The sequence below is a fragment of the Nannobrachium achirus genome (assembly GCF_963921795.1).
Source record: "Nannobrachium achirus genome assembly, chromosome: 17".
Taxonomy (NCBI): domain Eukaryota; kingdom Metazoa; phylum Chordata; class Actinopteri; order Myctophiformes; family Myctophidae; genus Nannobrachium; species Nannobrachium achirus.
The window spans coordinates 62,564,287-62,587,863 of record NC_137824.1 but is presented as its reverse complement, the minus strand read 5'-3'; the positions used below and the strand labels follow the sequence as shown (position 1 = coordinate 62,587,863).

General features: G+C 43.3%; 1 protein-coding gene across 1 annotated transcript in view; it reads right to left on the bottom strand.

Moving 5' to 3' along the window:
• Window positions 1–22,971, bottom strand: part of tcirg1b (T cell immune regulator 1, ATPase H+ transporting V0 subunit a3b) — a 29,920-nt gene extending 6,949 nt beyond the window's left edge. Inside the window, exons 1-17 of the mRNA XM_080746380.1 lie at window positions 22,844–22,971; window positions 19,011–19,135; window positions 18,211–18,289; window positions 16,798–16,946; window positions 16,379–16,474; window positions 15,937–15,998; window positions 14,788–14,914; window positions 13,827–13,912; window positions 13,526–13,619; window positions 8,853–9,065; window positions 7,078–7,228; window positions 6,602–6,741; window positions 6,238–6,395; window positions 5,072–5,162; window positions 2,634–2,752; window positions 1,736–1,949; window positions 703–873 (exon numbers count right to left, since the gene is read on the bottom strand). Coding sequence (XP_080602506.1) covers window positions 703–873; window positions 1,736–1,949; window positions 2,634–2,752; window positions 5,072–5,162; window positions 6,238–6,395; window positions 6,602–6,741; window positions 7,078–7,228; window positions 8,853–9,065; window positions 13,526–13,619; window positions 13,827–13,912; window positions 14,788–14,914; window positions 15,937–15,998; window positions 16,379–16,474; window positions 16,798–16,946; window positions 18,211–18,289; window positions 19,011–19,127 — 2,067 coding nt within the window. The 5' untranslated portion in view covers window positions 19,128–19,135; window positions 22,844–22,971. The remainder of the gene's footprint in view (window positions 1–702; window positions 874–1,735; window positions 1,950–2,633; window positions 2,753–5,071; window positions 5,163–6,237; window positions 6,396–6,601; window positions 6,742–7,077; window positions 7,229–8,852; window positions 9,066–13,525; window positions 13,620–13,826; window positions 13,913–14,787; window positions 14,915–15,936; window positions 15,999–16,378; window positions 16,475–16,797; window positions 16,947–18,210; window positions 18,290–19,010; window positions 19,136–22,843) is intronic.
• Between the last annotated feature and the right edge of the window lie 606 nt (window positions 22,972–23,577).

Sequence of the window (23,577 nt, the reverse complement as noted above, 5' to 3'; positions counted from 1 at the left end):
GCGCTATATGGGACAGATCCATGTTGATGACATGAGTGTAGACATACTGTGTACCGATTTGCGTGATTTTAGGGCGAAAATTGTAGGAGCAGTGTCCAAAAATGTGTTTTGCAAGAATGGGCCTCATGGTGGCGCTAGAAGAGGGGCATGTGAGAATTGATTGAGGTTGTGGTTTGGCAGGCAAGGAGTGTGTGTGCAAAACTTTGCATGGATCGGGGCAACGGTTGCGGAGATATGAGCAGGGAAAAAGTGTGACGTGTGACTGACAGACTGACTGACTGACTGACGGAGGGACTGACAGCCGGTGGAGGTTTGGATAGTATAGGAGTGCAAGTAACTGCGACCTATGGTCGCAGTTAATTATCCCTGAACAATAAAGTGTACTGCGTAGTGTGTACATGCAGTGAGTAATCGAGGTGTTGGTTTGAGCAATGAGTATGAATGATGCATGTGGACAGTTGAGTATTAATGCATATGGGCAGCTGTTGATGGAAAAGTTATTATTGTTATTGTAGGCATAGGCTCCAAGTCTGTGGGTGCCGCGGGGTTTCAGCACCCCGCGGAGCGCTCCTATAGCCTATTTGCATCAATTGCATGTATGCAAACGGGTGGGGAGTAGCACTCGCGGCGTGGACAAAACTTGGCGCCTCTGATTGTAGGACCCTGAACACCATGACCCAGCCATGTGACCCTTGACCCCACCTCCTGTCCGTCGGGGGCGTGGTCTAGGTTGTTGTCATTGGTTGCCATGGTGACAGCAGGGCGGGGCTTCCTGCGGCGGCGGTGACACACGTACTCATAGGTAGGTTGACCCAGCAGGAGGACCGGGACTGAGAGGAGAGCCAGGACCACCAGGACCTTCTGGACTATCACCTGAGATAGACCACACACATTACACATAGTTAGACCATCTGGTAGCTGAGAGGAGAGCCAGGACCACCAGGACCTTCTGGACAATCACCTGAGGTAGACCACATAGTTAGACCATCTACACCACCACCCACACACACTGGTTAGTTAGACCACCATAAACACTGAGAGGAGAGCCAGGACCACCAGCACCTTCTGGACGATGACCTGAGGTAGCATAGAGACATTACACATTACACATTACACATAGTTAGACCACCTACACCACCATAAACACTGAGAAGAGAGCCAGGACCACCAGCACCTTCTGGACGATGACCTGAGACCACACATTACATAGACTGTTAGACCACCTGGTAACACCACACACACTGAGATGAGAGCCAGGACCTTAGAGTTGTAGATGGTATTAATACCAACCGGTCCTGTGTTCAGTGAGGGTTGTCACTCAGGGCGGGGGTAGCGGGGGTACTAGGGGTGTATGGGGTTATATGGGGGTTCATACTAACCTGTCCAGGGTACAGAGCAGGGTTGTATGGGTACTAGGGGTGTATGGGGTTGTATTGGTGTAGAAGGGGGGTTAGGGGTTATATGGGGGTTCATACTAACCTGTCCAGTGTACAGAGGAGGGTTGTAGTACTATAGGGGGCCAGTAGGGGGCAGTAGAGGGGTTCATACTAACCTGTCCAGTGTACAGAGAAGGGGTGTAGTACTATAGGGGGCCACTAGGGGCAGTACTAACCTGTCCAGTGTACAGAGGAGGGTTCTCAGGGTTGTCAGCGAACAGGAACATGTCTATGAAGTGGATGAGGATGTGTAGTACTATAGGGGGCCACTAGGGGGTAGTGTGGTAGTTCATACTAACCTGTCCAGTGTACAGAGGAGGGTTATCAGGGTTGTCAGCGAACAGGAACATGTCTATGAAGTGGATGAGGATGCTGGGGGCCATCTTGGAGGAGGAGGGGGGGTAGGAGACCCACTTAAACACCACCATGAAGATCAGGTAGCCGAACAGACTGAGCATGAAGAAGAGTTCTGGTAGGAGGACCAGGAACACCTTGCTGTAATGACCACTGTTCCTTTAAGAAGAATATTAATATGATTATAAATATTATAATAAACAGACTGAGCATGAAGAAGAGCTCTGGTAGGAGGACCAGGAACACCTTGCTGTAATGACCACTGTTCCTTTAAGAAGAATATTAATATAATTATTATAATTATTATTATCAACAGACTGAGCATGAAGAAGAGCTCAGGTACCAGGTGTAAATAATATATATATAAGCTGATTCTGATTGCAAACATAATTAATTATAATAAAACCAGGAGGAAAGCGCCGTAAAGCAGTTACAGTTAGCACTTTTCTAAAGACTCCCAAGTCTCTTTATGTAAATTAACCTTCTTAAAGAATGCTCACATTCTGCATTAAAACATGATTGACTTCAAAGTTATAAAGATGCCAACATATTTACTGACTTCACATCTATATATTATAATTATAATAACATGAATTAAAGATAATTCATTATAAATATAAGATGATGACTGACTTAAAGATAATTAATTATAATTATAATAAGATGATTACTGACTTAAAGATATATTATTATTACACTAACATGATTACTGAATTAAAGATAATTAATTACAAATATAAGATGATTACTGAATTAAAGATAATTAATTATAATTATAATTATAATAAGATGATGACTGAATTAAAGATAATTAATTATAATTATAATAAAATAATTACTGACTTAAAGTTGAAGAAGGACAGGCAGACTCCAAAGGTCATGTGGATGACCCCGATGATGACACTCATCTTCATCTTGTAAGAGTTGAGGAAGGTCAGCTTGTTGCTGGCCATGCCCCATACCTAGAGGAACAGGAAGTGATGTCATTAATACCCCATACCTAGAGGAACAGGAAGTGATTAGAGGAACAGGAAGTGATGTAATTAATGCCCCATACCTAGAGGAACAGGAAGTGATGTCATTAATGCCCCATACCTAGAGGAACAGGAAGTGATGTCATTAATACCCCATACCTAGAGGAACAGGAAGTGATGTCATTAATGCCCCATACCTAGAGGAACAGGAAGTGATGTCATTAATACCCCACACCTAGAGGAACAGGAAGTGATGTCATTAATACCCCACACCTAGAGGAACAGGAAGTGATGTCATTAATGCCCCATACCTAGAGGAACAGGAAGTGATGTCATTAATACCCCACACCTTAGTCTCGCGTAGCCAGACAACTATTCCACAATCTCCGAATGCTATATAGAGTCTGGAAGAGCAGCTCCCGAACGGCGAGTATCGGAAGTAGCCACTGCTGCACTGAACTGTAGTCCCATTGGAAACATAACAGAAGCACAATAGCTCAGACAAAGTCATTCGAGCGGCCTATTCTTGTTATGGGTGTATAGTTTAAGAAAACGTTTGAAAACATCATGCAATAACACCAACAACACCAGGGAAAGACGAAATAATGCTCCCAGAAATATTGAAAGGAGACATAAAGCTTCCAGTAGGACATGTTATTGCTACTGCACCAAGGGAGCGGTTGCGTCACATCCGCTTTATCTCGCACTCATCATTTCTTCCCCGGTTTGCCAGACTGTATGCCGGGAGCATTTGGCCAAATCGCGGAGGCAACAGTCTGGCCACGCGAGACTACCCATACCTAGAGGAACAGGAAGTGATGTCATTAATACCCCATACCTAGAGGAACAGGAAGTGATGTCATTAATACCCCACACCTAGAGGAACAGGAAGTGATGTCATTAATACAGGAAGGTCAGCTTGTTGCTGGCCACGCCCCATACCTAGAGGAACAGGAAGTGATGTCATTAATACCCCATACCTAGAGGAACAGGAAGTGATGTCATTAATACCCCATACCTAGAGGAACAGGAAGTGATGTCATTAATGCCCCATACCTAGAGGAACAGGAAGTGATGTCATTAATACCCCATACCTAGAGGAACAGGAAGTGATGTCATTAATGCCCCATACCTAGAGGAACAGGAAGTGATGTCATTAATACCCCACACCTTAGTCTCGCGTAGCCAGACAACTATTCCACAATCTCTGAATGCTATATAGAGTCTGGAACAGCAGCTCCCGAACGGCGAGTATCGAAAACGGGCATTACCGTTCAAGAAAATATATTTTAAAATGTCATTTCTGCTAAGCAGCAAGCTAAACATGCTTATATGATTTTTATTTATATAATGATAAATATATGTGATGTGAGACTGAAACGGAAGTGACGTGGGGGCTTCACTTCCGCTTCATCTCGCACTCATCGTTTCTATTTCCATCTGCCAGACTGTATGCCGGGCGCATTTGACCAAATCGCGGAGGCAACAGTCTGGCCACGCGAGACTACCCACACCTACACACAGGAAGTGATGTCATTAACTCTTTTACCGCTTTGGACGTTCCCGTTCGCCCCATTTTTCCCGGCGGCGCGATGCCAATTGTACGTTCTTTTGCTCGTTCTTTTGTACCTTGTTTTGATGTCTGTAAACTGATGAGGGGTAGCGCGGGTGTGTACCGTAGAGACAGCTCCTGTAAAAGTGCTCTCAAAAACCCACTGGACGTTAGCATCAATGGAGTAACAACACTCTTCCTTGTTATTTTCTCTCGATCTATTGCTCTGTAGCGATTGAGCTGTCTTGACGGACGGGAGCCTACCGCAGCCATTTCACATTAATTCTTGCATGAGGCTGCCCTCTACTGCTAGTATAGCGAAAGTACACCTATTTAAGGAGAAAAGAAAATAATAATGATGAAAAAAAATGAATACATCTTTGTCTATAACATCGCAAAGGTAAGGTGCTTTTGCTGGCACAAAACCCAATAAATAAATAACAACATCTGGCAGTAAAACTGTTAATACAGGAAGGTCAGCTTGTTACTGGCCATATTCCACGCGTGCGCGTTTTTGCCAACGAACCTCAGCACGGTGGGCAAACTGTGTCTGTGACACACGTGGAAGTGACGCACACAGAAGAGCGTCTATGGTAATACCAGCAGGATCTAGAATAAGAGTGATAACACTAGCGTTGAATGTATTGATAAGTGCTCATTCCATCTCAATGCTAGGTATCTATCTATCTATCTATCTATCTATCTCTCTATCTCTCTATCGATCTATCTATCTAATGCTAGTTCTCTAAACCTACCGGGTCGATGCCAAACGGGTAAGGAGAGATGAAGACTCCTTCCACCACAGGATCCATGGACAGAAACTGACTTCCTGATAGAACCGAGGAGCTGCAATGACACACAGGAAGTAAACACTGTGAAGAACACTGTGTAATGTTAATGAAAACACTACAGAAACCATCTCACATTTCACTAAAAATATATAACAATGTGGTCAGGAACGTGACTCCCTTCACTAAAAATATATAACAATGTGGTCAGGAACGTGACTCCCTTCACTAAAAATATATAATAATGTGGTCAGGAACGTGACTCCCCTCACTAAAAATATATAACAATGTGGTCAGGAACGTGACTCCCCTCACTAAAAATATATAACAATATGGTCAGGAACGTGACTCCCTTCACTAAAAATATATAACAATGTGGTCAGGAACGTGACTCCCTTCACTAAAAATATATAACAATGTGGTCAGGAACGTGACTCCCCTCACTAAAAATATATAACAATGTGGTCAGGAACGTGACTCCCCTCACTAAAAATATATAACAATGTGGTCAGGAACGTGACTCCCCTCACTAAAAATATATAACAATGTGGTCAGGAACGTGACTCCCTTCACTAAAAATATATAACAATGTGGTCAGGAACGTGACTCCCTTCACTAAACATATATAACAATGTGGTCAGGAACGTGACTCCCTTCACTAAACATATATAACAATGTGGTCAGGAACGTGACTCCCTTCACTAAAAATATATAACAATGTGGTCAGGAACGTGACTCCCGTCAAAGTAGGTTTTACCATTTGTTGCATAAATGGAATACAGTTCATCTTGGCTCATGGGTTAGGGTTAGGGTTAGGGTTTATAGTTAAACTCACTTCCAGATGTTCAGGTTGAACATGGGTTTATAGTTAAACTCACTTCCAGATGTTCAGGTTGAACATGGGTTCATAGTTAAACTCACTTCCAGATGTTCAGGTTGAACATGGGTTTATAGTTAAACTCACTTCCAGATGTTCAGGTTGAACATGGGTTTGACGCTCCATGCTGAGCTGAACACACTCAGACCTCTGCTGAAACACTCGTTATAAATGACGTTATATTTCCTATAATAAATGACGTTATAGTTATAGTTATAGTTATAGTTATAGTTATAGACGTTAGAGTTAAACTTACTTCCAGATGTTCTGTGAGAACATGGGTTTGACGCTCCATGCTGAGCTGAACACACTCAGACCTCTGCTGAAACACTCGTTATAGATGGCTCCGGTGTAGATGGAGAACAGACCCATGAGCAGGATGAGGTACCGTCCTCCAAACATCATCCTCCAGATCTACAAGACCACACAGAGATACATGAACACATGTACAAGATCTACAAGACCACAACACACATCAGGATAGAATAGTAGATCTCATAACGAAATCCATTTCACCATCAGTGAGAATAGTACAACACTCTCTGTACTAAAGTGTGTGTGTGTGTGTGTGTGTGTGTGTGTGTGTGTGTGTGTGTGTGTGTGTGTGTGTGAGAGAGCACCTCATTAGAGGTGGTCCTCAGGAGGGGGTCCTTCTCCTCTAGGACCATCCACAGAGCAGCCAGGAACATCAACAATCCATGACCAACGTCTCCAAACATCACCGCAAACAGGAAGGGGAATGTGATGATGGTGTACACCGCTACACACACACGCACACACACACACACACACACACACACACACACACACCTGGGTTGACTTCTCTGTAGCATGTGGCTAGGCTAACAGTAGTAGGCTACCTGGGTTAGGTAGCATGTGGCTAGGCTAACAGCAGTAAGCTACCTGGGTTAGGTAGCATGTGGCTAGGCTAACAGCAGTAAGCTACCTGGGTTAGGTAGCATGTGGCTAGGCTAACAGCAGTAGGTAGCATGTGGCTAGGCTAACAGCAGTAGGTAGCATGTGGCTAGGCTAACAGCAGTAGGTAGCATGTGGCTAGGCTAACAGCAGTAGGTAGCATGTGGCTAGGCTAACCTACCTGGGTTGACCTCTCGGTAACTGGCCACTCCGTAGGCGTCTACGATGTTCTGGAAGCCGGAGGTGAAGGAGTTGATGGGGAACAGGGTGGGGGGAGGGGTGGAGCAGGGCAGGCGGTTGTAGAAGGAATCAACTCCACTTCCACTTTTCCTCTGGAAACAAGAGGAAACCTGTGTTAACACTATTTAATTATATAGGTTATACTTCTATTCCTTCTATGTTAACACTATTTAATGATATAGGTTATACTTATATTCCTTCTATGTTAACACTATTTAATTATATAGGTTATATATATACTTATATTCCTATGTTAACATAACTATGTTATTCCTTCTATTCCTTCTATGTTAACAGTAGAAAGAAGGAGAAAAACGCCCGCACGTTGCAGCCAGTTGCCTATAATAAAAGTTGCCTATAATAAAAGTAAGTTTTTGGAGCATATGAACAGTGTGCGGGCGTTTTTCTCCTTCCATTATCTGATACCTTGATGTCCAGCACCTGGCCTGAATATAGGCTTGAGATGTGCACACAATCTTGTCTATGAACAGTAGAAAGAATCCAGGTCCACTCCTCCTCTTCCACTCAACCCAGCCTGACATGATTGACAATAAGCCCGACCGACCCGGCCCGCACCCGACCCGCAGCCCCACATGTTTCTAAACAAGCTTAATAGCTGAATGCACTGCAGCATCTTTTTCTCAATAAATATTGGTGATTTGTTAAGAACAGAATCATTCAACCCTTTTCCAACTGTCTTTATTAAAAAACAACTTGCAGTTACAGTAGCAAACAGGGCTTACCGTCCAAATTAAGGAACTAAATAAACATCAGTCTCGCTGGGAGAACACGGTTTGACGTTAACAAGTGCGACCTCCGCTAAATCAGAAAGCAGGCGCAGTGAATTATAGCTACAAAAACAAAGTTCACAGCCACACAACTTCTAGAATATTAGGATATGCACTTTACCCCCCATGTAGTTTAGCCCCTCCCTCTCTCATACATATTGTAGTTCTATTCATGTAGTTTAACTCTTACCCCTCCCTCCCTCCCTCAGAGCAGACTGTAGTTCTGGTAGTTTGCTAACAGGACACTGGGACAGGGTGAATTATGGGTAATGTAGTTTATAACTCTTACCCCTCCCTCTCTCAGAGCAGACTGTAGTTCAGGTAGTTTGCTAACAGGACACTGGGACAGGGTGAATTATGGGTAATGTAGTTTATAACTCTTACCCCTCCCTCCCTCAGAGCAGACTGTAGTTCTGGTAGTTTGCTAACAGAACACTGGGACAGGGTGAATTATGGGTAATGTAGTTTATAACTCTTACCCCTCCCTCCCTCAGAGCAGACTGTAGTTCTGGTAGTTTGCTAACAGGGTGAATTATGGGTAATGTAGTTTATAACTCTTACCCCTCCCTCTCTCAGAGCAGACTGTAGTTCTGGTAGTTTGCTAACAGGACAATGGGACAGGGTGAATTATGGGTAATGTAGTTTATAACTCTTACCCCTCCCTCTCTCAGAGCAGATTGTAGTTCTGGTAGTTTGCTAACAGGACACTGGGACAGGGTGAATTATGGGTAATGTAGTTTATAACTCTTACCCCTCCCTCTCTCAGAGCAGACTGTAGTTCTGGTAGTTTGCTAACAGGGTGAATTATGGGTAATGTAGTTTATAACTCTTACCCCTCCCTCTCTCAGAGCAGACTGTAGTTCTGGTAGTTTGCTAACAGGACAATGGGACAGGGTGAATTATGGGTAATGTAGTTTATAACTCTTACCCCTCCCTCTCTCAGGGCAGATTGTAGTTCTGGTAGTTTGCTAACGGGACACCAGGCCTCGGCTATCAAACACTTGTCGGTGACGGAGGGACTGCAAAGGTTCAGGACCGTCTGAACCGCTTTACACTTCTGGACTCGAACCTTCCACTGAGGGAGAACCGCCACCGCTCTGACCAGGAGCTGCTGGAGGAAGGCTTCAGTCTGGGAGAGGACCTGTTAATACATATTATATACATATTATTATAATTATTATTATATTATCTTATATATACATTCCTCCTATTGCCGCATCCCACTTCCAGCCATTAACGCCCCCTTTACATCGACTTCAACTCATAGGTAGTCGTTGTCTAGGACGTAAGGAATACAGCCCCTAACCCTATGCCGTCCGCTCATTCGCTAAGCACGAGAGAGAGGAGGCAACAGGGGAGGGGGGGCGGGCAAGCGAGAGAGAGAGAGAGTGAAATTTGACACCACTGTGTTTGCATGTGCCAATTTCAACCGAGGGGGGCGTAGCCAGAACACACACACACACACACACACACACACACACACACAAATAGCTAATAGTTAGCTCACAACTTTCCACTTTTCTCTTTCACCTCAATCGCAGTAACATCCGTATACACCACGTCAGCACATCACCAATACGTTTTATTTATTATTATTATTTTTTTTTTTTTCCAATTTTTTTTTCTCAAACATTTTTTTTTTCTCAACATTATTTTTTTCTCTAAAAATTTTTTTTTGAGAAAAAAAAATTTTCTCAATTTTTTTTTTCTCAATATTTTTTTTAATCAAAAAACTTTTTTTTTCTCAATTTCTTTTTCTCTAAAATTTTTTTTTCTCAAATTTTTTTTTCTCAAAAAACTTTTTTTCTCAAAAAACTTTTTTTCCTCAAAAAATTTTTTTTTCTCAAAAAACATTTTTTTCTCAAAAAAAACATCAGATCGTGGCCACCCTGTACCTCAGGGATTTGTTTTCGACGAATATTTACTCCTATAGACGCAACACAACGACCTAGAGGGGAGGCCGGCATAGCCGGCCGACCTTCTAGTTATATTATAACCTTCCACTGAGGACCAGGAGCTGCTGGAGGAAGGCTTCAGTCTGGGAGAGGACCTGTTAAATATACATTATAATTATTATACTTATTGCGACCGTAGGTCGCATTTACTACCAAAACCTCCACCGGCTGTCCGTGGGTGAGTCAGTGAGTCAGTCAGTCCGTCCGTCCGTCACACTTTTGCCCTGCTCATATCTCCACAACCGTTGCCCCTGTCCATGCCAAATTTTGCACACACACTGCCAAACTACAACCTCCAAGGACCCCCGGAGCCCCAGGGACCCCCAGGTCCCTGGCGGACCCCCAGATGTAAAAAATGACCAAATGTGCTCACACGTCACACTTTTTCCCTGCTTATATCTCCGCACCCGTTGACCCGATCCATGCCAGATTTTACACACACACTCCTTGCCTGCCAAACTACAACCTCCAAGGACCCCCGGAGCCCCAGGGACCTGGGGTACCCCCAGATGTAAAAAATGACCAAATGTGCAAAAATGACCAAATGACCACCCCAACGGGGCTGCTCACGGGGAATTCCCGGGGACCACCGACTCCTGGTGCTCCAGAACGGATGCAAAAGTGGTGGCGCCCCCAGTGGAGGACCCCCTGCCACTGCAGCGCACATAAAATGCCGTAACTCGGGCTAGGAGGGTCCGGGAGAGCCGGGGCCGGTACCTATTTGTCCGCCAAGGCAGCGCGGAGACCCCACCCCTCATTTCTCACATGGCCCTATTCTAGCGCCACCTTCAGGCCGATTTTTAAAACACATTTTTGGACACTGCTCCTACAGTTTTTGCCCTAAAATCACGAATATCACTACACAGCATGTCTACACTCATGTCATCAACATGGATCAGGAAGATTTTGGAAAAACACATTTTTGCCCTATTTGTGGAGATAAGCCACCTACGGTCGCTTATCTCCCGATTAGGGAGCCTTACTGGTTATTACACTATAACCTTCCACTGAGGACCAGCAGCTGGGACAGGACCTGTTGATACATATTATATACATGTTATTATAATTATTATTATATTATTATATTATAACCTTCCACTGAGGACCAGGAGCTGGGAGAGGACCTGTTAAATATAATTATTATAATTACTATAATTATTGCGCCCGTAAGGGAGCAGTTTACTATGAAAACCTCCACCGGCCGTCCGTCCGTCCGTCCGTCCGTCCGTCACACGTCACACCTTTGCCCTGCTCATATCTCCGCATCAGTATGACATCACACCACATGTGTACACAAACCTTTGTGTACGTTGCTGTGGCAACAGTCTGTTGTTGCTGGTCTGTTAGTGTACGTTAGCAACCACCTTAGCAACCATGGTTTTACCCTAGCAACCAACTGTTTACCCTAGCAACCATGTTTTTTTACCCTAGCAACCAACTGTTTACCATAGCAACCAGATACGCAGAGCAGGGATCTCCATATATGGGCATAAACAGGTGACATCACACTGATGTCAGATACTTAAGAGCAGGGATTTCTCCATAATATATGGGCATAAAAGGGATTCTGTTAGGGATCTCCATATATGGGCATAAAAGGGATTCTGTTAGGGATCTCCATATATGGGCATACAAGGGATTCTGTTAGGGATCTCCATATATGGGCATAAAAGGGATTCTGTTAGGGATCTCCATATATGGGCATAAAAGAGATTCTGTTAGGGATCTCCATATATGGGCATAAAAGGGATTCTGTTAGGGATCTCCATATATGGGCATAAAAGGGATTCTGTTAGCTGTTAGTGATCTCCATATATGGGCATAAAAGGGATTCTGTTAGGGATCTCCATATATGGGCATGAAAGGGATTCTGTTAGGGATCTCCATATATGGGCATAAAAGGGATTGTATCCCAGATGATGCCCTGTTAGGAGATCCACACTAACAGAATCCATATATGGTCCTACCGACAGCTGCTATAAGCCAACCCTGGCGATAAGGTCTGAGTCGAAGAAATGCTTCTTTCCTGGCAAGAATTGCCCCTTTATACTGTAGGGCTCGTTTGTGTATTGTATGACATCACGCCACATCATCGGCTGAGGATTGTGTGATGTCATCATATCTCCATATATGGAGACATAAGTTGCTCATGCCCAAATATGGGCTGGTGAGGTCAGACTTAGTGAGATGCGTAGGTTATCTCCATATATGGAGATTCAACTTCAATGAGTAACCATGGCAAACTGTCAACTGCCCGTATGTCTTGATAATTGGTAAAACAAACTTTTGGCCTATTTGTGGAGATAAGCGACCAACGGTCGCTTATCTCCCGATTAGGGAGTCTTACTGGTTATTATTATATTATATAATGGAAGGAGAAAAACGCCTGCACACTGTTCATATGCTCCAAAAAACTTACTTTTATTATAGGCAACTGGCTGCAACGTTTCGACTTTACGTCTTCATCAGGCAAAAACTTTTGCCTGATGAAGACGTAAAGTCGAAACGTTGCAGCCAGTTGCCTATAATAAAAGTACGTTTTTTGGAGCATATGAACAGTGTGCGGGCGTTTTTCTCCTTCCATTATCTGATACCTTGATGTCCAGCACCTGGCCTGAATATAGGCTTGAGATGTGCACACAATCTTGTCTATGAACTATTATTATATTATAACCTTCCACTGTTCTGTCTGGGAGAGGACCTGTTAAATATACATGTTATTATAATTACTATCATTATTATTACATTATAACCTTCCACTGAGGGAGAACCGCCACCGCTCTGACCAGGAGCTGGAGGAAGGCTTCAGTCTGGGAGAGGACCTGTTAATATATATTATTAATTATTATAATTACTATAATTATTATTATATTGTTATATTATAACCTTCCACTGAGGACCAGGAGCTGCTGGAGGACCTGGAATACAGTTAATTATTATGATTTATTATAATTATTAGTTTTCATCCTTCTGTCTGAAGAGAGAGAACAGTTAAATATAAACTCAGCACAAAAAGAAAGGAAACTTGACTTCAGTCCATTATATCTCCTCTTTAATAAAACCAAGTTGTATTGTGTTTTATATCATTTTCATTGTTGATTTGTCACCTTTACTACGAGGTACAGCTTGTAAGCAAGGGGCATTCAAGGCATGAGCTACACAGCCAAACGGGTGGGTAGCGCCAATCAAAATGTTACCAAAATGGCTTAAAATACTGTTCTGCTGGCATTCACTCTCGGATTAAAATTACACTAATCTTAAAATTAACAAAGTGTAAAAATGGCCAATATGTGTTGTTTTGTCTTTTCCTTATTACTGTGAGAGAGTGCAATCATTCAATGCTCCAAGTAACAAAGGTGAACACCAAGAGAACAGTGTTGCAGGCCTGCCAGGACATTTGGACCATATATGGAGGGGTGCTATGCACATGTTTGGCTGTGCTGCTCATTCCACAAATGCCAGATCTTTACAAACTGCGCCTCGTTGTGAAGGTGACGAATCAATGATAAAAATGATATAAAACACAATACAAATTGGTATTATTAAAGAGGAGATATAATGTATACTGTTAAACGTACATATCTGTTAAACGTACAGATCTGTTGAACTTACAGATCTGTTAAACTTACAGATCTGTTAAACTTACAGATTTGATGTCTTCTATCCTGCCTTGCAGGCCCTGCAGGATCTCCTCTCTGTCAGCCGTGCATTCTGGGTAGAGGAAGGTCTGTGTGCGGAAGCTGTGTGTGTGTGTGTGTGTGTGTGTGTGTGTGTGTGTGTGTGTGTGTGTGTGTGTGTGTGTGTGTGTGTGTGTGTGTGTGTGTGTGTGTGTGTGTGTGTGTGTGAGACAGAGAGAGAGAGAGGGGGGGGGGGACATGAAGTTAAAAAACGTTACTCAGGTTTTCTGATAAACAAATTAAATCATGTGACGTCACAACCTCACCCACCAATCACAGATCTTGGAGACTTTCTGTCCAATCTGGTCGCCCCAATAGGATATGAGGAAGACAGTCCACTGCACTGGCTCCTCCTCCTGCAAGGCAACCAATCACAAACCTTGATCAGTCAACCAATCACAAACATCGATCAGTCAACCAATCAAATCACATCAATAATACATCTAACATATAATTAGAGAGGTCAGTCACTCAGTCACACTCTAACATTTATATCTATTCACCCGCTTCAGCAACTGATCCAAACTTTCACATGGCATTGACCATTAGCATTATACACATGGTGACGGAGCCCGATTTTAATTTTTCCCAAATTCAAGCTGTTTATTAGCATTTTCTTCACCACTTCTGTTCAACTCTGAAGCCTGTTGTCAAGGTTACGGTCCGTTCTTCCAGGCCATGGGATCTGTAGCCCCACACACACCTCTCACACACCCTCTCTCTCTCTCTCTCTCTCTCACACGCACACGTGGGTACGTGGGTTGCATGCATGCGCGGGTCACGCATGCACCGGGTGCGTTTGATGTGATGTAACTGTCTCATCTTCCAACGGGTATGGAAAACTACGTGGAGCAAGCGCATACATCCCCATAATTCTATTCAGCTAATTTTGCAGCTAAATTATTTGTATCCATCATAAATATACACTCCTCCTTGGGCTGCTCCTTACATTATGATGCTCCCACATATTCTCACGCACGCACCAGTTACAGTTACTTTCCCCATAACCCACACTCTGCACATATTTTGGAGCACATATCTTCGAACGGGTAAGGTCTAGTAACTGAATAAACATGTACTGTATGCTCCACACGTCCCAGACTCTTCTCCCTTCCCTAAAACACCCTGGACGACGCTCCACGCGTCCTAAAACACCCTGGACGACGCTCCACGCGTCCCAGACTCTTCTCCCTTCCCTAAAACACCCTGGACAGAGAACCCCCCCCCTTACCGTCTCGCTGGTCTCCGGTCGGTCCTCCATGGCTCTGAAGTCAACGATGATGTACCCTCGACACGCTCTCCACAGCAAACGCTCAAATGAAGGAACCTTCCATGGGTGGACCACTCCTGCTACAAAACTATAGACAGAGACATTATGATGGGTGGACCACTCCTGCTACGAAAAAATGGGCCTGAAGGTGGCGCTATATGGGACAGATCCATGTTGATGAGATGAGTGCAGACATACTGTGTACCGATTTGCGTGATTTTAGGGCAGAATCTGTAGGAGTAGTGTCCAAAAATGAGTTTTAAAAAATGGGCCTGAAGGTGGCGCTAAATGGAACAGATCCATGTTGATGACATGAGTGTAGACATACTGTGTACCGACTTGCGTGATTTTAGGGCAACATTTGTAGGAACAGTGTCCAAAAATGTGTTTGAAAAAATCGGCCTGAAGGTGGCGCTAAATGGGACAGATCCATGTTGAAGAGATGAGTGTAGACATACTATACTGTGTACCGATTTGCGTGATTTTAGGGCAAACATTGTAGGAGCAGTGTCCAAAAAAATATTTTGCAACAATCGGCCTCATGGTGGCGCTAGAAGAGGGGCATGTGAGAATTGATGGGTGGAGGTTGTGGTTTGGCAGGCAAGGAGTAAGTGTGCAAAATTTGGCATGGATTGGGGCAACAGTTGCGGATATATGAGCAGGGCAAAAGTGTGACGTGTGACTGACAGACTGACAGACTGACAGCTGGTCGAGGTTTTGACAGTACACTGGGTAGCCTGGAAGCCTGCCTGTTCACTTCGTTCTGTGATTTGTATCGTCTCTCCATCAGTCTGGAGAGCCTCATATCTCCAAGGGAAGGTGGGACATGGAGGCGGGACTCACACAGCCGTGGCTTCCTATTGGTCTTTGGTGATGTCAGTCCATCACACCAGTGTGTATTGGCTGGCTGATGAAGCAGCTACCCTAACCCTACTCTGATTGGTTGGAACAACAACCAATCAGCAACGCCCTCGCTACGTCACAACGGACGTTCAGAAATGGGAGTCGACGGAGTCGTTTCCAGACTGTGAGGGGAGAGACCATACACATCACGGAACAAAGCCAACAGGCTAGCATGAAGGGGGGGGGGGGGGGGGGGGGGGGGGTTACCTGAGGTGAACATCTTGTCGATTATCAAACAGTCCTTGATTCTCCAGAGCTGGTGGTGCTGACTATACACACACACACACACACACACACACACACACACACACACACACACACACACACACACACACACACACACACACACACACACACACACACACACACACACACACACACACACACACACACACACACACACACACACACAGTTCTTATATGACACTGTATGGTGGTGATGGGACTTATGACACACAGAGTTGGAGTTCTTAAATGTATGCTGGTGATGGGAGATGTAGTTCTATATGACACCGAGTATGACACTGAGTTGTAACTAGCCTGGCCTGACACTGAGTTGTAGTTCTATATGACACTGAGTTGTAGTTCTATATGACACTGAGTTGTAGTTCTTATATGAATGCTGGTATGGGAGGTGTAGTTTTCTCACCTGTGCTCCAGTCAGAGAGTGAGTCTGGGTCAGAACACTCTGGTACTGAGAGAGCTGGGTGAGCTGAGCTCTGAGGGAGTCCCTGTTCCTGGAAACCTGTATACACATATATATACACATTAACACTGTGGTACTGAGAGAGCTGGGTGAGCTGAGCCCTGAGGGAGTCCCTGTTCCTGGAAACCTGTATACACATATATATACACATTAACACTGTGGTACTGAGAGAGCTGGGTTAACTAACCTGGCCTGGCTCGGTTCTCTGGCCAGTCTCTCGCTCTCTTCTTCTAGGGTGATAATAATGATTCTTCTTCTATGTTTATAATAATAATTCTTCTTCTATGGTGATAATAATGATTCTTCTTCTATGGTGATAATAATGATTCTTCTTCTATGGTGATAATAATGATCCTACTAACCTCTCTCAGCTCTCTGGCCAGTCTCTCGCTCTCTTCTTCTATGGTGATCAGCTCTCGGGGTTGGGGGGCGGCGGGGGAGGGGCAGGGGGCGGGCAGAGGACCCCGGAGGGGCGGGGCCAACGAGCGCTTGATTTCCTGTTCCAGGAAGGCTGAAAACAAACACAGAAGAAGTTTATTCACCTTTATTTAGTTTAACTTACAATGATAAACATTCATTAATGTTTACACATATATATTAGATAATAATAACCAGGACAGAGACTGTAGAATATGTTTTAGATCAACTGAATGAATGAATGAATGATGAAAGTAAATGTGTTTCATTGTGCTAATGATACCAGAATAGTAGCAGTTTACAGTTTAGGCATTTAGCAGACGCTTTTAATCCAAAGCGACTTACAATAAGCAGGTAATACACATCACTATAATAAGCAAGATAATATGTCAATACATTAATAAGCACCCCTTTGTACCAGTGTGGAATAACACTAGCCTGGCAGGCCATCCCGAGCTAAATGTGCTTCCTTTCTCGGTCTGGTGGTATTCCCATATGGTCTCCTTATGAGAACTTACGTTCTAATTTCCAATCAAATGGCTGCATTTGGAGCCACCCACCTCTCAGCGCTCCTGATTGGTCGAGCGGCTGCTACAGCTCTCACATTTTTAAAACAAACATGGCGGCCCCCATAACCGATGCGAGTTCACAAATCGCAAATAAAAGCTGCATTAAGCGTTTTATAACTTAAAAAAGAACAACAGTTTGCACTTCTGGAATTTCTGTCTGGAAAAGACGTATTTGATGTTCTCCCGATGATGTTTTGATGCGCTGATGACTACTGACTGGACCTGTCAGTCAAAGTGAGTAACTACATCATCGCGTAATGCATTGTCTATGGAGAACTCCCAGACTCTCCCCTGGGAGAGTCTGGCTGTTGCGAGGCTAGAATTACACCACTTCAAGAGAACGAGATGTCTCCCTGCATTCTTATCATGTCTCTCATAAGAAAATAACTCTTGCCACTGTGTGCGATCCATCCTCCAATGAATACATGTTGATCTAAAGGGACACCGCACCAGTTGAGTCAGAGCGCGGTGGGAACCAAAAAGTCTATTCCCTGCATTCTTAGCATCACTTTGTATAAATACTTACTGAGTGTTTTCTCCAGTTCTTCACATCTCCTCACCTCTCTACTAGGGTATATACGGTATAGGGTATAGGGTGTATAGGGTGTATAGGGTGTATAGGGTATAGGGTGTATAGGGTACAGTATAAATACTTACTGAGTGTTTTCTCCAGTTCTTCACATCTCCTCACCTCTCTAGGGTTAGGGTTAGTATAGGGTTAGGTTTAGTGTATAGGGTTAGGTTAGGGTTAGAGGTTAGGGTTAGGTTAGGGTTAGAGGTTAAACTTACTCAGTGTTTTCTCCAGTTCTTCACATCTCCTCACTTCTCCCACAAACTTCCTCTGGAAGGCGTTGACATTTGGATTCAACTGTTCAACCAATCACAAGACAGAGAATCATACAAACTTCTAGCTCTAAAATGATGATCATCTACAATGATAGTGTATTAAATCCACTATAGTGTAGTAGTGTATTAAATTAAAGTACTTTAATGATGCAGGAAACCACTGAACTGTGTGTGTGTGTGTGTGTGTGTGTGTGTGTGTGTGTGTGTGTGTGTGTGTGTGTGTGTGTACACACACCAGTTTAACACAGTTCTCCCAGTAAGGCCCAGTTTAACTTACGTCTCTGAACTCCACCAGGCCCAGTTCTCCCAGTAAGGCCCAGTTTAACTTACGTCTCTGAACTCCAGCAGGCCCAGTTCTCCCAGTAAGGCCCAGTTCTCCCAGTAAGGCCCAGTTTAACTTACGTCTCTGAACTCCACCAGGCCCAGTTCTCCCAGTAAGGCCCAGTTCTCCCATTAAGGCCCAGTTTAACTTACGTCTCTGAACTCCAGCAGGCCCAGTTCTCCCAGTAAGGCCCAGTTTAACTTACGTCTCTGAACTCCACCAGGCCCAGTTCTCCCAGTAAGGCCCAGTTTAACTTACGTCTCTGAACTCCAGCAGGCCCAGTTCTCCCAGTAAGGCCCAGTTCTCCCAGTAAGGCCCAGTTCTCCCAGTAAGGCCCAGTTTAACTTGCGTCTCTGAACTCCACCAGGCCCAGTTCTCCCAGTAAGGCCCAGTTCTCCCAGTAAGGCCCAGTTTAACTTACATCTCTGAACTCCACCAGGCCCAGTTCTCCCAGCTCGCTGACACAGTTGTAGGCGGAGCCAGACTGGAGGAAGAGCTGCACCAGACACACCTCCTCACTGCGGAACATGGAGCCCATAGCGACACCTAGTGGACAACACAGGTATGACACCACAGGTCATTATGTGTGACACGGTAATAATAAACTTTATTTACTGTATCCTTCAAGCAGAAACTGCAACACATAAAAACAAAGCAGGCAAAGAACAAAAACAAAGCAAGAGTGCTTTACACATAATGACAATAATATAAAAGCAATAATACTAAAAAACAGTAATAATAACAATAAAAGCCAACGGAAACAGAAAAGGTGAGACTGTGACAAGCAGCAGGGAGAGTTAGCTAAAAGCTAGAGTGAAAAAGTGGGTCTTGAGCTGTGCTTTAAAACTAACTACAGAGTTGGCCGTAAAGTGGGAGATTATTCCAAGCCGTCAGACAGTAGTCAGCAAAATGCTGCTTGGCCATATTTTAGTTGTTTCATCTTCCTTTTAGTGGGGACAACGAGCAGGTCAGCACTCAGCAGTAGAGGACCTGAGTGGGCATTGGGCAACCTGGATCCTATCTAGACAAGCAGTCAGAGAGATGCGGGGGGGGCCTAATAGACTAGTAAAATAATGTTCGATCCTAAAGGTAACTTAACCCTAATAATGCAATGATGACTGAAAACTAATGTGTTCCCACATCTTAGTTTTCATTAAAACTCTTACTGCAGCGTTTTGAACCAATTGTAATCTGTTAGTAGTTTTCTTTGGTAGGCCAGCAAACAGTGCATTCGATTACAGTTGTCGATCCGAGAGAAAACAAAGGCGTGGATCAACGTTTTTGCGTCGTCCAGAGACAGATAGGCTCTGAAACTAAGTGAGATAATATTATTATAATTCCTAAGGAGGAAAAAAGATAGTCTTAGTGACTTGACTGATGTGAGCATTCAATAATAACCCCTAGGGTTCTTGACTTGTCAGGTCTGTTCATTTGAACCATTGGTGAGAAGAACATCAGTCTTTTCCTCATTTAGCTTCAGAACATTCTGATGCTGGCCAGACAGGACGGGACAGGACGGGACAGGACGGGACAGGACAGAGCAGGACAGGACAGAGCAGGACAGAGCAGGACAGCAGTGGGTCATCTGGAGCTACAAAGTGGTAAATCTGGTTGTCGTCCGGTAGGGAAGATAAAGTAGCTTTATAAGGATTGGCTGAAACTGAAACATGCGTCTTTTTTGGAAGATGAGCAGCTGTCTAATCAGTCACATGACCAGAAGAGGAAGCTGGGAAGTTCCAAGCACACACACACACACGCGCACGCACGCGCGCGCACGCACGCACGCACACACACACACACACACACACACACACACACACACATACACATACACATACACATACACGCACACGCACACGCGCACACACACACACACACACACACACACACACACACACACACACACACACACACACACCTGCAGTGACTCATAATGAACAATCAGAGGAACTTCCATTCTGACAAACCACCATGTGCTCTTTCTTAAAGGAGCAGTTCACCCCAAAATGACTCTTTTTCCATTGATGACTCAAAACATGGAGACTTGAGTTCAATCAGACAAAAAGATTATTACAATAAATTGAACCCCCATTGATTCCAGCTGGGGACACAAATGCATTTGGGTCTCCATCCGGAATCAGTAAATTTACCATAATATAAACATTGTCTTAGGATTGCAACAAATACAAAAACATATTATTGAACTCAAGTCTCCATGAAAAAAAAAACAGTCATTTTGGGGGTGAACTGCTCCTTTAATATAGAAAGGTTCAAATGGAGCAGAAAGATGAAACACCTCAGCATGTTCATTCATTAGAACAGAGGTCTTCAACAGGGGGTCCGGGACCCCTAGGGGGTCTCCAGAGTTACTACAGGGGGTCCTCCCAAATCCTTTGAGTGATAGAAACTTTTATACTAACCACTTGAACCCTAGTGTCCATATTCTAAGAACTTTAGCCAAAAATAGCAGATCTACAAGCTCACAACGCCTCGCAGCGTGAGGCGTTGTGAGCTTGTAGATCGGCTATTTTCGGCAAAGAGCTTTGGTGTAGAGTGGAAAAAGACTAAAAGAGCAGACTAAGTACAGAGTGAAAGCCAAGGTCAAGTTCTTTAAGTATTGACGGTTCAAGTGGTTATTAATATCTGAAAACACAAATTGACATGAATCCAAAATACACTGATGATTGTGCTGTCAAACAATGAAACTATATGGAATCTATGAACAGGTTGTGGGGGTCCCTGCTTCATCTCTCTCTCGACTAAGCCAGACTGACTAAAATCATCCAGAAGAGAAAAGGAGGGAATAATAAATGTTTAAAGTCAGAGCTCAGCTTTAAAAGAACTACGAGTTGCAGCTGACATGGCGTTTATGTTTCTGTAGGCCAGGGGTCAGCAACCTTTCTGAAATGAAGCACCATGTTTTTATTTTCTAGATGGTCAGGGTTTCATGTTAACATGGATTGTTATTATTATTATTATGTTCTAGATGGTCAGGGTTTCATGTTAACATGGATTGTAAAGACACCATCAAACATTCTGACATTGTGATTGTCAGGATCTTGTTATAAGGATCATTAGAGTCAGATCAATAACCCTCCTATCAACCTGACTCCCTCCCCAGTCAGTTTTAATGAATGTAGAATTATATGCAGGATGTCATTTGCTATAAATTAGGTGACTTCATTTAATTGACCATGTTTAACAAAAAAAATACTTCTGCCAGTGTGCCATTGATATTGATAATTGTGACAATGGAATACATTAAATGTGTATAATATCGTTCTATTGTGTATATGAATAAATAACTGTATGTAATATCACAGTGTTTATGAATAAATACATACCTATAACCTATATGTAATATCACATTCTCTATGAATTTAGTACAAAGGACCCCAATGTAAACAAGCCATAGTGCTTTTTTGAGGTTTAAATCCTACCTTGTATCTTAACTGTATTGAACTGTTCCTATGCACACTTCTAATAATGTATTCAATCTATCATATGCAAACAAACAGTGTTTAAGAATAAATACATATATGTAATTAATATCAGTGTTTAAGAATAAATAAATTATGTAATATCACAGCCAGTAGGTGGGGGTCCCCAGGAAAATTAGTAAATATAGCATCATTTCAAGCATTAAAACAAGATGATACTAACAGTTCAACTACTAGAACAAGTTTAGAATAATGTCTCTTCCTGGCTGATGAATGGATATTTATTTAGTCTAATATTAATGTTTGAGGAGTTGTGAATCCTACAGGGTTAGGGTTAGTAAACCCTAACCCTAACCCTGTAGGGTTAGGGTTAGGGTTAGTTAACCCTAACCCTAACCCTAACCTAACCTAACCTAACCCTAACCCTGTAGGGTTAGGGTTAGGGTTAGTTAACCCTAACCCTAACCCTACAGGATGAAACGTATTGTTTAAAATAAAAAAACACTTCTATTGTTTGGGAACAAAGGTTGCGCGCACTGCCGTGCACATGACTGCTCTGCCGCACACAACAATGGAAGAGCAGAAAGATTATAGATTCATACAGTAACATACAGTAACATACAGTTAAGTAAGTTACTATAGTTTGTATGTGTATATTATTATGTATGTGTATATTACAGTGTATATTATTATGTGTATATTATAGTGTATATCATTAGTTAGGCTGCAGTGTGTGATGGAGTTAAAACAATACAGTTTATTTACACTCTTTATGAAGTAAACATTAAATATCCTTACAGCTCTATTGTCTTACCTGTTGGTTTCGGGCTGTCCGGTTCGATCCCCGGCGGACAGACAGGTGGAGGAGCTGACAGAGGGTTTGTAGATCTGATATAAAGTGTTTATAAGAGAGTTGTTGTGTGTGAGCAACACCGAGTCATGTGACCTGCTGCACTTCCCGTTTCCCGGAGGTCACATGACTTCAACGGCCTCACGTGCGTGTGACCGGTCTTTTGTTTCTGTGGTTCCTATTGGCTGCTCAGTGCTCACATCCGGTCTAAAGCCCGCCCTGCTGTATCCGGTGTTTTACACGCACACATCTATGAGTGCCTTGTTTCCGTTTCCGCTCCTGGGGCCCAGACCGGATGTGCAACGTGCAGAGTGAATGGATCCCATTCTACTCTGACTCACCCATGATAGCCAGAACAAATAAATACATGATTATGTAACTACTATTTAACTAATATCACACAGAATACTGAATATAAAACATTATATAACTATTATTTAACTAATATCACACATATACAACATGATATAACTATTATTTAACTAATATATCAACACAGAACACTGAATATAAAACATTATAGCCTACTATATTATGATATGAATTAGGTTGTAGATGTCTCCTCAGTGTTACATTGTGTTGGAGTTCAGAGGGTTGAAATAAAACCCAGACAGACTATAAATAATGAACATAATGACACACCTGGTACTTCATTAATCAATTGTGGAAATACAAGGTCTTTTAAAAATGTCAGGGTT